The sequence below is a fragment of the Pterocles gutturalis genome, unplaced genomic scaffold (assembly GCF_000699245.1).
Source record: "Pterocles gutturalis isolate BGI_N339 unplaced genomic scaffold, ASM69924v1 scaffold23089, whole genome shotgun sequence".
Classification (NCBI taxonomy): Eukaryota; Metazoa; Chordata; class Aves; order Pterocliformes; family Pteroclidae; genus Pterocles; species Pterocles gutturalis.
The window spans coordinates 1,110-16,303 of record NW_010131251.1 but is presented as its reverse complement, the minus strand read 5'-3'; the positions used below and the strand labels follow the sequence as shown (position 1 = coordinate 16,303).

The following is a 15,194-nucleotide window of genomic DNA, read 5'->3' as shown; positions in this document are numbered from 1 at the left end:
CAACCCAGGCCTTTCTATGATTCTATGATATGCCTTCGTGCTATGGTGCAGGTAATGGTTTGAAGACCACTTAATTCAAAAAGCTTGTTTTTCTATATTAAAACCCAATAAATCCTAGGTTTAAATATGCAGTTATTTGAGTGAGGCAAGTTTGAGCTGTCTATTCAATGTGGTAGATAAAATAGTGAATTATTGTTGGGTCTTGAAGCATGTATGATTTTCAAGAAATCCTAATAGATACTCTTGTTTAAAAAACAAGTTCCCTTTCCTAAAATGTCTTCCTCTTCCTGCAGTTGACATACATAACATTACAAATTAAAATAAAGAATTTTAGAAGAGATGGGGATATTCCTAAAACATAAAATCTTTGTTACAGAAGTAGTCTAAATTGTTAATTATGGGAAAGTTTTTCTCTGTATTTCAAACTACATAATATTATAATAAATAATAAACTATAATACTATAATAAATCAGATAGGTGCTCTCTATGTAGAATCATAGAATGGTTTGGGTTGGAAGGGACCTTAAAGATCATCTAGTTCCAACCTCCTGCCATGGGTGGGGACACCTCCCACTACATCAGGTTGCTCAAAGCCTGCCTCATCCAGCCTGGCCTCAAATGCTTCCAGGGATGGGGCATATGTATTTAAATGATTAATTATCTTAGTATAATTTTAAAATTTGCTTATTTTTATATTGGTGAAAAGGTTGTGCAGCCTTTCCTTAAACATTTCAGACTGTATGTGAAAGAAGCAAGAAGAAACAACATCTAAAAACAAGCCCTCCCAATTTAAATTATTTGATGTTGAATAAAGAAGAAACAAACACAATGAAGACATTTTGTGTATGTGAGAGCTGGTAGTCCAACCAAGAAACATTTATGTAATTTGTCTGTTAGACTGTAATTAGTGTTAGAATTTAGCAATTTTAGAAGTGACAGATGTGATGCTTTTTTTTCTCTCTGTAGTTGAAGCAGAAGCCTGAAAATAGTACTTTTAAAAAATTTGCATTTTTCTTCCAACTTTTGTGTAGTTTCATAGCTTTCACCAAACCAGCAATTGAACATTGCAAGGTGAAAACTAACATAGCAAAGTGGAAATTATGTTCCTACGGCTCTGAGAAGATGATTGTTTGCATCATCAGTTCTGTTTCTGGAGCATGGCTCAGAACTTCTGCACTCCAGGCTGGGTTTTCTCTGGTACAGCAGCAGCTAGTGTATATATGGAGATATATGGTTAGTTTGTTATTTATGTCTCTTCTCATGATGCTACTGCAGGTGTAGTTTATAGCTAGTCCGGGAGATCACAGTAGGATTAAGATAGAAGTTGGTTCAAGGTGTATGATGATTCGTAAGAAGTGCATGGCAGTCCTTGAGGAGTTGTGTGATCCAGTACTTCAGTGCTTATTTAAATACATTAAAGATCAGGTCAGGCACTACTGTGGATTACTTTTTGTCCGAGTAGGCCAGTACTTTATCACAAGACTGGACCTGATGTGTGTCCTATGGCCTGGGGCTTGATTAGTTGTCCTGATTTAGCAGGAAAGTTCTGCAGGTCATAGCTTGAGCATCCTGGTGTCTGTTCTCTAAACTTAAAATTTTAATGAAAAAATCCAACTAATTTTAATTATTTATTGTTAAATTAATTTAAATCTGAAGATTGTTCACCTGCTATGTAGCTGTTTAATTTTGCACATATTTGTTGTACCAGGCCTGTTTATCCGTCCCAGTTATTTTATGTTGAAAAGTCCTTGCTGGATTGTTCATGATTATTTTTTTAAAATAAAATGAGCCATGTATTTAAGTTGTGCTGTGTAAGTGATTGTCTGCTTCCAGTACTTGTCAAGTTTTGATACAACTTGTGTTCGAGTATCTCATGATCTTGGTAAAGTATTTCTCATACTGGGCTCTCTGAGGTAACGATTATTTGCATTTTGTAGATGAGGAGTTCAGGCAGATAAGTAACATGTCTGTGCTCTGAAGGCTCTGCTAGAGCTGGAAGCTTACCCTGATTCCTCTAAATCCTTGGTTGGCAGCCTGACCATTTAGGCTTCAGTTGCTCTAAGATAAAGCACCCAAAACAAATTTTAATCTGTATTTAAGCCCTCTGACTTGTTGTAAGAAACAATATAGCTTTTGGCTTCTTATCTTCCTGCTGTTCTGTGGCATGCAGTGTTGAGGATCTGCAAGGGGATGAATTTTTTTTGAAATCCTTGTGTGAGCTGGAAGCTCATGTATTGTCCATCTCACCTTCATGCACTTCTAAGATGAAGTAGGGGTTGCAGCTATTACTTACATCAATTTGCAACATTGCCTGCTTATTATACATTCAGTTTTTTCTTTAACCTGAATGCTTATAGTGATAAAGATTTTGTGAATAAGGAACTGCCTCAGTTGCACAGGAATGAGTACACTCATCCTGTTAAATGTAGTTCTTGTTGGTGTTTCTGGAACTGATCTCTCTTACCCTCTGGCCCTGCAGCTATTCCTAAAAAATGATGTGCCATTTCTCATGTAATAGCTTGCATAATGTTGACAAGGGGGAAAGTCATACAATTCCACATTAAAGCAAATGTTGCTTATGTGAGTTTATTACATATAATCTTTAATACTATTATGTGAAATTATATAGTTACAAAGTGTATTTTCTTTCACTTGGAACATGAAAGGAATAATTTGCTTCGTTTAAAAAAAGATTAATTTTATTCTCCCCTCCAAGCACACACTTCTAATACGCCTTTTGTACAAACAGTTGTGATGTGTTTGGTTGCTTAAGGCTACATTGCATGTGCTCAGTCAACCTGACTGCTGACCAATTGGAGTGGTACTCCACGAGCAGAGCATGCTCCTGCAACGTGACAAGGATTTGACCTGACAGTTTTACAGTCATGCAACACGTGGAGGCTTAACGCAACAAAAAGGGGCACAAGGGACTGTGTGGTAGTCAGTGTGCTGTTCCTGCTGCCTCTGCAGAGAAAAATGTGTAATGCTTGTGTCAAGGAAAACTGAAAAGCTCTTTCCTCTTTCCATTTTTCTCTTTCCTGCATTGCTTGAGACTGGGTATACGTGGAGCTATCTGTATTTTTACTTTGTTAAAGACATTGACAAACAAATTGTGGTTTTGTGAGGGAGATGTATTAATTTATTTCTATTGGAATCCATTTGGTTTGTCTTTGGTAGGTTATTTTGCCTTTCAAAATGAAGATGCTTGTATTTTGGACTGTTTCATTACTTCCTTATGCTCTGCTATAGATTGGCATGGAAGATTCTCCTTTCATCACCTGTTTAAAACTTTTAGTGTAATATGATAACTTTGTGTATAGTTACTGGTTTCTTCAGGGATCTAGTGGATTTACATGTTGTGAAGTATTTCTGATCTGATCAACACTGAGATCACACAAGTGTTTGACAGCTTGTCATTTCACATGTCTAATCTGCTGCATGGTACAAATGATAGGTGGTTATTTAGTAGGGGTGCTGAGTAGGCTTTCTTTGGTTAAATCTTGAAGATAGCTTTTTTTTTTCCCCCTGTATAAGCTGTTGTCTGTAAATACGTAAGATGAAGAGTCAAAAGTGACTAATATAAGTGGATTGTGAGTGGATAAAATCAAAGTATGGTATATGAAAGTGTTAAGTAACCCAAACAGCTAAGCAGAAAAAAGGTCTTTGAATGATTTTAAGGTAATTAAATGAATTTCTTTATTACCAGAAAAGAAGGGGGGTTTTGTCTTTTTGTAATAAATGACCAGAGATAATTTACTGATCAGACAAGTGAAGCAAGACAGATTCTCACTCAGACAAGTGAAGCAAGACAAACATTCTCGCTGTACCAGACAGGGGAGCATTCTGCCTAGATAAGAGTTAAACTACCATAATATGTGCCTTTGTTCAAACCTTGAACTAATTAATTGTATAAGAAGAATGTTTGTATAAGCCAAATTTATAGCTGATCTTTTCTATCGAAACTGCCTGAAAGTAGTATGGGGGGGGGCCTGCATACTGAAGATGCCGAAATCAACCTCTGTAAGGATAAAAGGGTCACTCAGCTTGCCTGAATTTTGCGAGCCTTGGTGGAGCTGTGTCTCCCGGGCCGCCCAGTGCTGTTTTGCTTTCCTACCTTAATAAACATTTAATTAATCTAAGTGGGACTTAGTGTCTCAATTCGTCTGTAACATTTTTTGCTTATAAGCAAAGATATGGTTGTTTTTATTTTCGTAGTGCTGTAGTGGTTGGAACTCAAGTAGTCTGCTGAATTTCTTATTGCGTGTTTTCTGCTCTGGTCCTGCATTATTTTATTCTAAAAAAAATGTCAGGAATTATTACCTAGAGGCTTTCAGTTATAGCTTGTGGCTTACTTGTCTGTTTGTCATGTCATAACAAAAGCTCAGTTCAATTTGTCTGTTATTATCAGAGTTATCCAAGCAAGTAGGTATTTCTTTAACAGTGGAGGGGGTTTCACCTTTCTGCCAGCATACAGAAAATTAAATTTTGTGGTTTTCATGTGTCTGTATTCCCTTTAAGGCAAAATTTACCAGGCCTGTTGCAGCTCACTGGATGCTGAAGCCTCATCCTGTAATCTCACACTTCACCTGTCTTCCTTTTCCTCTTGCAGTATACTTAGATCAGGCTAGCCTGATCTACCTGTCCGTCAGTATTGCTGGTGTGTTTCAGAATGGTAACATGGGTGGGTAAACCGTGTCTGCTAGAGGTGAGGAGACCAGCAGCAGATTAATTTCTTGCCTGGCAGCAGCTCCTCTGGCTGCTGTGCATTGCTGCTGCATTCAAGGGCACACATGCCTCACCTTGTGGCTCTTGAAGTCCCTTTGCTTGCAAACAGGAGGAGCAAATGGAGTTGGCTGGTGTCAGGTGTCTCTTGCCTGCTTTCACCTTCCAGGTGCTTCCCTTGTTAATAGGGTGGGAAGAAGCAGGTGGAGAATTAAGAGATACAGCTTAGCATCTGAAAGGGGCAGTGAGGAAAAGCAGGAGCACTGTGAGAGGAGGCAATTCACTGGAGGAGAAGGCACGAAAAAATGCCAAATAACTGATAAGGGGAAGGAATGAGATGAATTTAGAAGGAAATGACTGTGGGGAATGTGTGTATGTATCTATAAACAACAGCATTCATGGGGAGCATTAGTGTGTTCAGCAAAAGCATTAAAGCTAGCTGTTTTAAGTGCCAATGAAGTTGTGTCCAAGTTTGGTTTCCATTTTAACAGAAAAAACCCTCTTGTAGAAGGAGCAGCCTCTTGATAGTAGTTTATTATTGCTGTTAAAGCTTTTAAAGTGCAGACTTTTAAATTGCTACTGGGTCAGCCAAAAGATTTGATTTACCTGTGTCAGTGGTACACTGAATGGTGTATTAAAGGGAGGGTATTGGAGATAAAGGAAAAACATCAGAGGACTAGGATTTAAAATAAAATTTTTGAAAATACTTCCTAGTGGAGACTAGGAGTCAAATCCCCTATGAAAAGCTTTGTGCTTTTGTGGTTTTGAGACTTGGGTGATGCATTCCTGGGAGCTGTGCAAGACAGATCAAGAGATCTCTGTGTTCCTCCAAAACAGGTTCCCATGAACTTGGGGTAGCTCATGCTTGTTAGAGCTTGGGCTGTAGCTTGAAAGGATATAGGGGGTCTGTTTCTATAGTTTTATAAACCTAAAAGAGCCTTAGCTGAAGAGCACTTGATTAGTTCCAGGAGCTCTTTTTCATCTTAATTTGACAATGCTTTGACAAGGAGAATTTGAATCTAAGCGCTCCTCAGTGCTTTAGTTTGTGTTGTCACAGTCTGTGTATGTCTTCAGTCTGTTGTGGGCTCTTGTTTTAAGGAGCTTGTAGCATCTCCTGTTCACAGTTGAAATGCTTTTGGAAGAAAAAAGTTGATAGGCAATCTCACTGGCCAGTTCTTGAGAGAAGTTCTGAAAAATGATTCAGTTTTATGAGAGATGGATTTAAAAACAAGACCTCCAAAATAAATGAACTCCTCTTTCATGAACTCCTCTTTCTTGTTGTTATCTTTCAGGCTGTTTACTTTTTATTTGACTGGCCTCTTATTGCTTAATCTGTGGCCTCAAAAACATCAGCTGGGAAGGAGACAACTGAGCCTGCCACCCCAGGGCTGCATGTGGTCTGTTATTGTACATGTGGGGCAGACAGGGGGCTTGTATGTTGGAAATCTGCCCTGTTTGGGTGTAGGGCTAAACCCATCCTTTTCTGCTTATAAACACAGTTTGGGTTCATGTATTTGTTTTACAGGCTGGGTGTTAATAGGCACCATAGTAATTAAATGCCTAGAGCATTTCTTCTTCCTAGCTGGGATACAGAGGGCTGTAGAGAGTAGCAGAGGAGGTGCTGTTCAGCAGTCTTCGTTACATGTTTAGTAAGAGTATGTGATAAACTGTGCATTGTATCTCTCAAATTACTTACAGTAATAATGTTTCTTATTTCTCAAGAGGATGTCATTCCCTGTGGATATGTTGAACAGCTACAGTCATGCCACCTTGGAAAACTCAGCAGAAGAGTACTTGTCTGTCCTTCGGAGTGCAAATCCAAACCATCTGGAATCCTTTTCTCTGCCAGACCACAGAAAAGTAAAAACCAGAAAATACCTTAATCTTAGTTTTCTTGATATAATCGTGGATTTAAAAGATTTTAAATGTCCAGTCTGTAACTATTGAAATACATAATTGTGTTAGCAAAGCCTGTGTATTTTCAATTTGTGTTAAGTTTTGCTTTTTTCATTCTTTAATTGAGTTTAAAACTGGGCATCAGTGACTATTTGCTGCTTCTAGGCAATGCATCTGCATGTATTATGTAATCTTTTTTAAAAAACCAAAACCTTAAAAATTCAACTGAGTTAAACTCTTTCCTAAAAAGAGCTAACTCATGCAGTCACAAATTTATCACAACTATGGAGGTTCATGATTTACTGAAGCTAACTGGATATTTTTTATCTCAGTCCTTCAGTGTTCTTCATGTTGGGTTCAATTCTTGATCAGCAAGTTTCACTGATTTCAGAAGTGATTCTTTTTTTTTTTTATCTGAAATATTCACTACTGTTGTTGGGTGTTCTAGTAGAGGCTGGCTGTGACACTTTGTTTTAAACACTTGTCCCCTGCATGAGCTGGTCAATACTAGCTCTGTCTAGATGAACTTTCTATTAGAACTAGTACCAACAAGAGTGGTGTATAGCTTTACTGAAAAGTCAATCAACTGAGAGGATTCTCTCTGGGAACAAAATGTCAGTGCTGCAGATTCCTTGGCAGAAGCAGTCTTGAGTACTTTCCTGCATTCCAGCAGGTGCTCTGTGCCTAAATATTTATTTGTATTAACATCCTCATTTGTGGCATAGCGTATTGTAATAGTCTTAAATTAGTTAAGCAAGTCTATTTGCCACACCATTAATGTCTGTCTAGTTTTTATGCATTAATTAAATATTGAAAACATGTGAATATTTATCAAAATGCACTTCCACAAAAATTGATTTGACTCTTATGTTGTTCCTGAGGGGAAATCAAGCAGGCAACTTTGGAATTTCTAAAACGTGCGCAATTCAAGGGAAGAAAAACCTTTTGAATCCAGCCTTCCCACCTCAGCACATTAGGGCTCATGTTAACAAACAGTAATTTTGCTGTGCCAGTTTGTTTCTGTGATAGCCTGCCTTGTTCTTCTGTTGGTTTTGACAGCTTGCATATCTGGGACAGTTGAAGTGAACATACTGCTGGCTCTTTCCACAACTTACTTCAGTTCTGCACATAAATGCGAACTGCTGACAGCAGCGAGCTGTAACAGTATAGATTACTGTAGATAAATCTGCCAGAGCTTGGGAGTCAGCTCTTCATAATGTCATCTGTCTTTAGGAAGAAATGTCTAAAGGGCATGTCTGATGCTTGTCCTTTACAGTTACCTGTTAAGCACTTGGTTTTCAACATTGATCTTGCTTACCCTGCTAAACCTTCTCTATATATTTTACTAGTGTTGTTTTAAAACAAGTATATTGAAGTATTGTGCACTCTTGTTTCAGATTCCTATTAGCTTGTCGACTGTGAGCTTCGTTCCTCTTTATGGTCAGGAGCAGACACACAGAGTTCTTGCTTTGTTTGCACCAGGAGACTCTCTCACAGGTTTCATTTTAAGACCTTTAGTCTCTGTGCTGCTGTTCCTTTTTTCTGTGACAAATACATGTAACCAGGCCCTAGCTCATTTCATGCTAGTATAGCTCATAACTTTGTCACTTTTGCATTTGTTGGTCTCTTGTTCCCATACTATTTTTGTTGTGTGTGTGAATCTAGAAGTGATAGAACTTTGCATGCCAATCAGGGTAGAATTGGACCCATTGAATTCAGAAGACGTGTAGCAAAATAACATGGTGCTTGTCTCTTTATGTACAACTCACCTCTTCAAAAGAAATTTATTGGGCATTCATAGAATCTGTTAATTTGCCCGTGAGTTTAAATGCTCTTTATTATCAGTGATTGATCAGCATCCAGTGTAAACTTGTCTTTAGTTTTAGGTCCTAACATAGCTCTGGCTAAGATGACATCTTACTGGATTTTGGTTTTTTTTTCCCTTTCCCCTTCCCTTCCAGTCCTGTTTTCCCTCTTTCCATTTAATGCCATGTATATGGTTGCCAAGTTTGCCACAAATGCCCATAGATCAAACTCTTTCTGATTGCTAATCACATAGGCATCAGCCTTTTTACGTTCTTCTGGTTCCCTAAAACTTGCCATTTCAGTATCAGATCCATTAGCAACCCAAAACTAAAATACAAGTATGAAAGAGACTCCTTTTGGCAGGCCCAGTTTTTAGTGGAAAGAGGTGCTAGAGTACAGTGATGAAGGATAGCGCTTATGTTTGAAAAACAGTTTCTGTATGTCGTATTGCACTAAAAATTCTGTTTAGTTTTATTGTTCTCGGTTTTCAAACAAGTTTTGGACTAGGGAGCATTGCATATGAGGGGGTGCATAGCACCACATTTGTTGCTCTAGGGTAATAAGAGCTGCATTAATACAGTGACAACTATAAGATGCTTAACTTGGTTACTACAGTGCTGTTCCTAATTGTTTAGCAGTTTTAATGAATTTGTTTCTTTTGGAATGGTAAGAATCACTGACTTTTTATTTCCCGTTGTTTCTTTCAAGCTGTAGCCCTGTATCTTGCTGACCAGTGGTGGTCGATTGATGACATTCTGAGAACATCTGTCCCTACTAGACAGGGGCTTCTTCAGGTAAAGCACTCCAGTATTCACCTAGCAATTGTTTTTACCCCTCAAGATAATGGCAAGTAATGGCGAATAGCTAGTGTGTGAGATGTTATGTTTTCATTTAATTCATAAATGAGTTGGCAGTCAAAAGCAAGGTCAGTGGGAATATGGAAATACGTACTAGGGGGAAGGGAACTTGGTTGTGAAGATAGTGTCTAGAGCAAGGGTGACTGTCATACAGTAGCTTCATATATAATCTATTTAAGATGTTAAAAGTGTTTTCTTTACCATTTGGAATATCATATGTCTTGTTGTATGGAAACATCTTAGGGTGGTGCATTGGAGACTACTATGGTAAAAATATAATTGAGAACCTGTTTGATAGAGCTGGTGGCTTACAGTGGCAATACATGAGGCTTGGGAAAGTAAGTTGCCTGGCATCTGCTTTATGGTCCATCATGAACCTTTGTTACCATTACTACACTTGTGTAGCATTGAGTTTTTGTTTCCAAAACTGCAAATCTGTGTTTTTCCAGGAGAGTAATTTATATCTGCTCATGGAATCTGGGCATTCGTCTTTGATATTTGTATTTTGTAATTTATTCTAGAGAATTTGGCATGTAACCTTGTTTTCCATGTGCTTCTTAATGGGAGGATGGTGATTGAATTAGAAACACTGAATGTTTTACAAGTACAGTAGCTGAGACTCTGGTCATTGGGAAGAGAGTGTGGTTCCTCCATTCTCCCTTCACAGTGGGTAGGACAGTGGTGAACTTAAATTTTATATGTAAAAGGAACCCTGCAGGACAGAAAGGATATTGAGTTCCTTGTTTCATGTCAGAGAAACTGTTGTAACTAGTTCTTCCACTGCATCACGTCCTGTAGTCTGCCACTATCATCAGTGATTGAGTGTGCCAAGTCCTGCTGCCCTGTGAGGCTCGTCATTTCTCCTCTGTAGGACTCCAAGTACTTGCTAGCCTGGGAGGTCTGAGGCTGGTGAACTGCTATTGTGTTTGGTGAATGTTTCTCAAATACAAAAATAGTTTTGGGTTAAAATCCAAACATTCCCCTGATTCCCAGCACTTCTCTAAGGTTTTACCCATTGGATGAGAGGCTGACATTGATGTTGTGAAATATCCTCTATGGTAGTGCTTTATATTTAACCTATTGCTATGGCTTCTGAGCTTCTCCTTGCCTTCAGACAAACCCCAGAGCTTCCTCCTGCTTTAGCACTTAACAGCTTCTCTTGACTCCATCTGCAGCTTTAACTGGCAACTTGAGGTCCCTGATGTGTGAGTATTAACTAATCTGACCACCCTTCTGAAATGTTCTTTTGTGTTTCCTTAGGTGAATTCCATTGGAGAGAGGGTTGTTCTCTATGTTCTGAATCGAATTATCTATCGGACACAAGAAATGGAAACAAATGAGATGCCATTTCTCTGTCATGATAGCAAAGCCTATGCTAAGATCATGTGGAAAAAAGGAGAGGCCGTTGGGTTCTATTCTGTTAAACCTACAGGTAAAACACTTGAGTGTTGTGGGATTTGGGGGTGTAGAGAGGGGAAGATAGGGAGCTTATTTGGAGAATATTGTATTAGTAGACTTTACAAGCCTTGCAGGGCTGATGAGTTGGTGTTTTCCTGAAATCATAAGAGATCAGATTGCTGTTAAAATTTCTTGCTTAAATGCTTACGTTCTTTAGCAATCTCAATTTGTGGATTTCTTCATATTCTACAAAATATATTTAAAAATGTAGAAATGAGGTATACCCAAAAGGTTGTTTCTTTTTTCTGTAGACCAATTGTTTATGGTTGGATTGGGCTGTGCTTGGTTTTATTTTGGTTTTTTTTGACCTAGCTTCGGAATGCAGGGATCCTGTTTATCTGAAATAATTGTGGAATCAGATGTCATTATCACTTAAATATTTTATAGCATGACAGCATAGAATCTTTACTCACAGGCATAAGATTCAGCTACACCTGATGATAACAGAAAGAGATTCCTTTCCTTTCCACACGTGCATTCCTTCAGATTACAGTCGAGCTGGCAGGTTTATGTTAATGTCGCAGACTTTATAATTTTTCTTTTTCTAAAACATTATAATTTCCCTTCAGTTACTTTGGATTTTATTGTGCTTTTAATTTTTTGTTGAATAAAATTTAGTGCTTAGGTAGGCTGTTTGATAGCACTTTGCAGAATATCAATATTTGGGTCAAGGAAAAAGTCTGGACTTTTTTGTTTCATTTCTAGAGGTGGTTAACTAAATCAAGATTAATGATGGTGCTGGAGGCTTGCTGGAGACTTCCCCCATCTAACATACATATGTATTTGCAAACTGTTAAAAATAAAATAGTAAACGGTCTGGGTCACTGACCTATTTGGTCTGGTAATCAAGATAAGAAAGCAAAAGGTTAACTTATTCTGATTGTCTTTGTTTTTGTTATCTTTTGGTGTTTTTTAAAATAAATTATGCATTGCATAATTTGTGTCTCAGTATTATTTTTAATGTCAAAAATGCTGTAGTGTGGTGGTCACAGTGGTTTTTGTTGTGGCCTTATAAAGCTGGAAACTAGAGTAGTGATTCTACTTTTAATCTAGAATGGGAACACTTCTTTATAGGGCACTGAAGTTTTTCTGTACTCATGCTCACTTGTTATATTTCTCGTGATACCCTCTCATTTACTTGTCCTGAGTTAGCAAACACTGAAGACTAATCTTTCTAGGCATTATTGGCATTTTGTCCGTGTTTGTGTGCTGTATTCACCAAATTGAGTAGTCTATGTGGAGAAAGCTCTGGAAACAGGTGGTTAGGAAAGCGTGGAGGAGCTTGACTGGTATCCCAAAGGGTACTCCAGTAATGTAACCTCTCTGTCCATGTTTTCCTTGCCTGAAAAATGAAGATATGTTCATTGGTCTCAAAAGTACCAGGTTGCAAAGGTTAACAATGCTGTATAGACAACTGTATGCTTCACTTTGGTCTTGTTAGAGGAAAGGGCAACTCTTTGTCATAGTTCACACTGACTGACAAAATAAGGGCCCGAAAAGGGATTGGATAGTTGATGGGCAGTCTTAATGCAATTATATGGCAGCCCTTTGTCATGACTGAGTCCGTAGCTACTCTTTGAATCCTCTGATACTGAAGTACCTATGTGTTGTGACAGTCTGTTTCATCTTTGTTTAATTATGGATAATGTGGTGTTCATGGAAAAATTCCAGTGTAAAGTGTCCTAGGATTTTTTTGTGGTTTCATTTTAAAAATTTAAATTGTTTCAGTCTTTAAACAAGAGCTGAATATAGTCTTCATATTTGTCTTGAGGAGTGATGTAATCTACATAAAAGTTCAGTTCAGTAATTATATTGTCATCATTTCCCTCCTCTCTTTCAGCTTCATCTTTAGTATAGTTTTCCTCTGGAATAGTATAGTGAGATTTCAGTGAGCCTTTCCTCCCTATCTCTGCTATTCATTTCTGGTACTGCGGACTTTTTTTCTAACATATTAATCTATTTGTATATCTTGGCAACATTGTGAAGCTTGCCCAAAGAGCCCATAAATGGCTGGTAGCAATTATTTATTTGTAATGAATGTTATAAATTATTTTATAATTACAATTATAATTTGTTATAATTTATAAAAATCGTAAGTCTTTGTTTGGATATGCTAAAATCCATGCTGCAGCATGTCAGTGCTGAAGTACTGACGGATATTTTTTCCCCTGCTGTTTCAGGAAGTGTTTGTAACACATTTAGTAGTCAGAATTATAAGCTGCCAGTGTTAGACACAATGTTTGTAAGAAAGAAACATCGTGAGAAAGACTCTGGACTAATAATATTGGAAGACTTTGTGGATTCCTTTTCAGAAGGCGCGCTCGGCCTGCGATACCCGCTGTCGTCCTTCATGTACACAGGCAAGCCCTTTAATTTATTCTTGTGTTCTTTGTGCTTTCTTTATATGTCCAAATGAGTGCTGTCATTCAAGCTCTGTGTTTGTTTCTGCATCCTCAGTTTTTGTATTAAATGTTCTGCTCTTCAGTGAAGGCTAAAAATCCTGATGTGTTTAAGGTAGTGAAGTAGTTCGTGAGCAGATTATTAATCCTCTGTGTGAGATTAGATTAGTGGATCTCTGGCTTTCTGATACTGTGAAATTTACCCCTGTGTTCCCCCCAAACCTCCAGAATGGTGTTTCTTTGTCTTCTTTGTAGCACCCTTTTCTTGCTCATACATGAGCCTCACAAGGTCACTTAATTTCTGCATTCTCAGAACTTCTGGTCAAATGGACAGACTAGGCTATGTTTTATCTTGGGTATAGGAAGGCACAGTTCCAAGGTACAAGAAAAACACTTATGTCTCTCCCATTAGCAACCCATGAGTTATGTTATCTAGGAAATGACACACATTCTGGGAACAACATTGCTTGGGTCTGTGTTCAGCAAGAAGCACACTTCTTTAGCCCTGTTTCTCAAGGCTTATCCTACTCTTAGGCCATCTGCTAGGCTTCCTTTTATGAACACTTTCATCTGGCCACCTTTAGCCACAGGAAATTTTCTGCTTTTCCAAGTAGCACTGTCTGTTGGATCTGGATAGATGTGGTTTGTTAGGTTTCAACCAGCAAACTACCTTGATCAGAATTTAATGACTAACCAATTTCCCTGGCCAGGGAATGGTATGGTAGGGATCTGAGATGATGCATCAGTAGTGAATCAGGTGACAAATAGTAGTTCTCCTGGTAGCTATGACAGAATAATGTCAAAGCATGCCTCCATGTGGATGCTTAGTATGTGTATTGGGAGAAAAGAGGTGGAGGGATGTTGGAGAAGAAAATATTCCAGAAAAGAACAGTGAGTAGATGATGAACCATGCAATGGTGACATGTTTGTATTCCCAAAGAGTGCTTTTCACAAGTGCCTGTAATAACATGGGGTGACAAAAATCACTTGACTATATCCTCTGCCTAAGAGCCCTTCCATCCTGGGTTGGGTCTTGTGACTGGCAGGGACAGTGACCAGTGAAGCTGTAAAACTCTGAAGTGGGTGCTTAGAGAAGATCACATCCATCTTTGTTTGCAGATTAAGATAATAATGGAAAGTCTTTAAACCCGAAGACGGGGTTGAGAAGGATGAGTAGGGTAAAGCAATATTATGTTTATTTCAGACTTGACTGTTTTATTGAACAGTTTTTTCTGTGGTGGTTTATATGTATGATGGAAGATTGCAAATTAATTTTATTTCAGCTGTACCTCAGTTTTTGAAGTGTATCTGAGCATATAGTATATAAAATGTAGTGTTTTTTCTTATGTTTGTTCAGCTTGTAAGCAGTATGTTGAGAAGTACCCTAGGGATCAGAACCTTTTGTGGCAAGTGGAGGGATCAGGATGTTGGTTCCAGAGAAAATCTATTATGTCTGTATTGCAAGAGGAAAAGCCCAAACCTGCAGGTATGTATGCTTTGTTTTGTTGTTTTCTGACACTTTGTAAAAGTTGAACAAACGCTCTTCATGTACAACAGTGACTTCCTGTGAACACTGTTTATGGAAAGTAGCAGAAAGATTTTTATTTGTCCTGAGATCTGTGAGATCCTATTTGGAATGGTTAATCTTTATATGAAGGTACTAAATTTTCCATTTCCCTGATTCTTCTTTTAAAATCTTAACAGGAGAGGCATCAAAGAAAGAAGGTAAGAGTGTCCAAGCAAGGGTTCGTTTTCAGGAGCCTCTAGTAGTATCTGAAGCAAGTGGACAGAAGACCGAGATAAAAACACAGCTAAGTGTAGGTACACAGACTGTTACCTTTTTTTGAAATAAATGCTTCTTTTCCATCTCATTATAATTGAATCAGCTCAACTCCACACTATATGAACAAAAGCATTGGTTTTTATATCTTTATAGTGGATGTTATTCTTCCCACTGATCTAACTCTGACTAAGCTGGGGTTGAAAATACCTTTTTTTGTGGTCTGTGGGGTGTCCCCATGAATGTAGAGGCTCTGTGCCACAGCTGTCAATGTC

General features: G+C 38.2%; 1 protein-coding gene across 1 annotated transcript; it reads left to right on the top strand.

Moving 5' to 3' along the window:
• Positions 1 to 6,448: 6,448 nt before the first annotated feature.
• On the top strand, positions 6,449 to 14,956 carry LOC104466969 (soluble lamin-associated protein of 75 kDa-like; the record flags this gene model as incomplete). Its single annotated transcript, XM_010080558.1, has 7 exons — positions 6,449 to 6,583; positions 8,017 to 8,116; positions 9,134 to 9,219; positions 10,543 to 10,714; positions 12,921 to 13,100; positions 14,497 to 14,625; positions 14,844 to 14,956. Coding segments are annotated over exons 1-7 (915 nt in total), but the record flags the coding sequence as incomplete, so codon positions are not given.
• Positions 14,957 to 15,194: the final 238 nt, after the last annotated feature.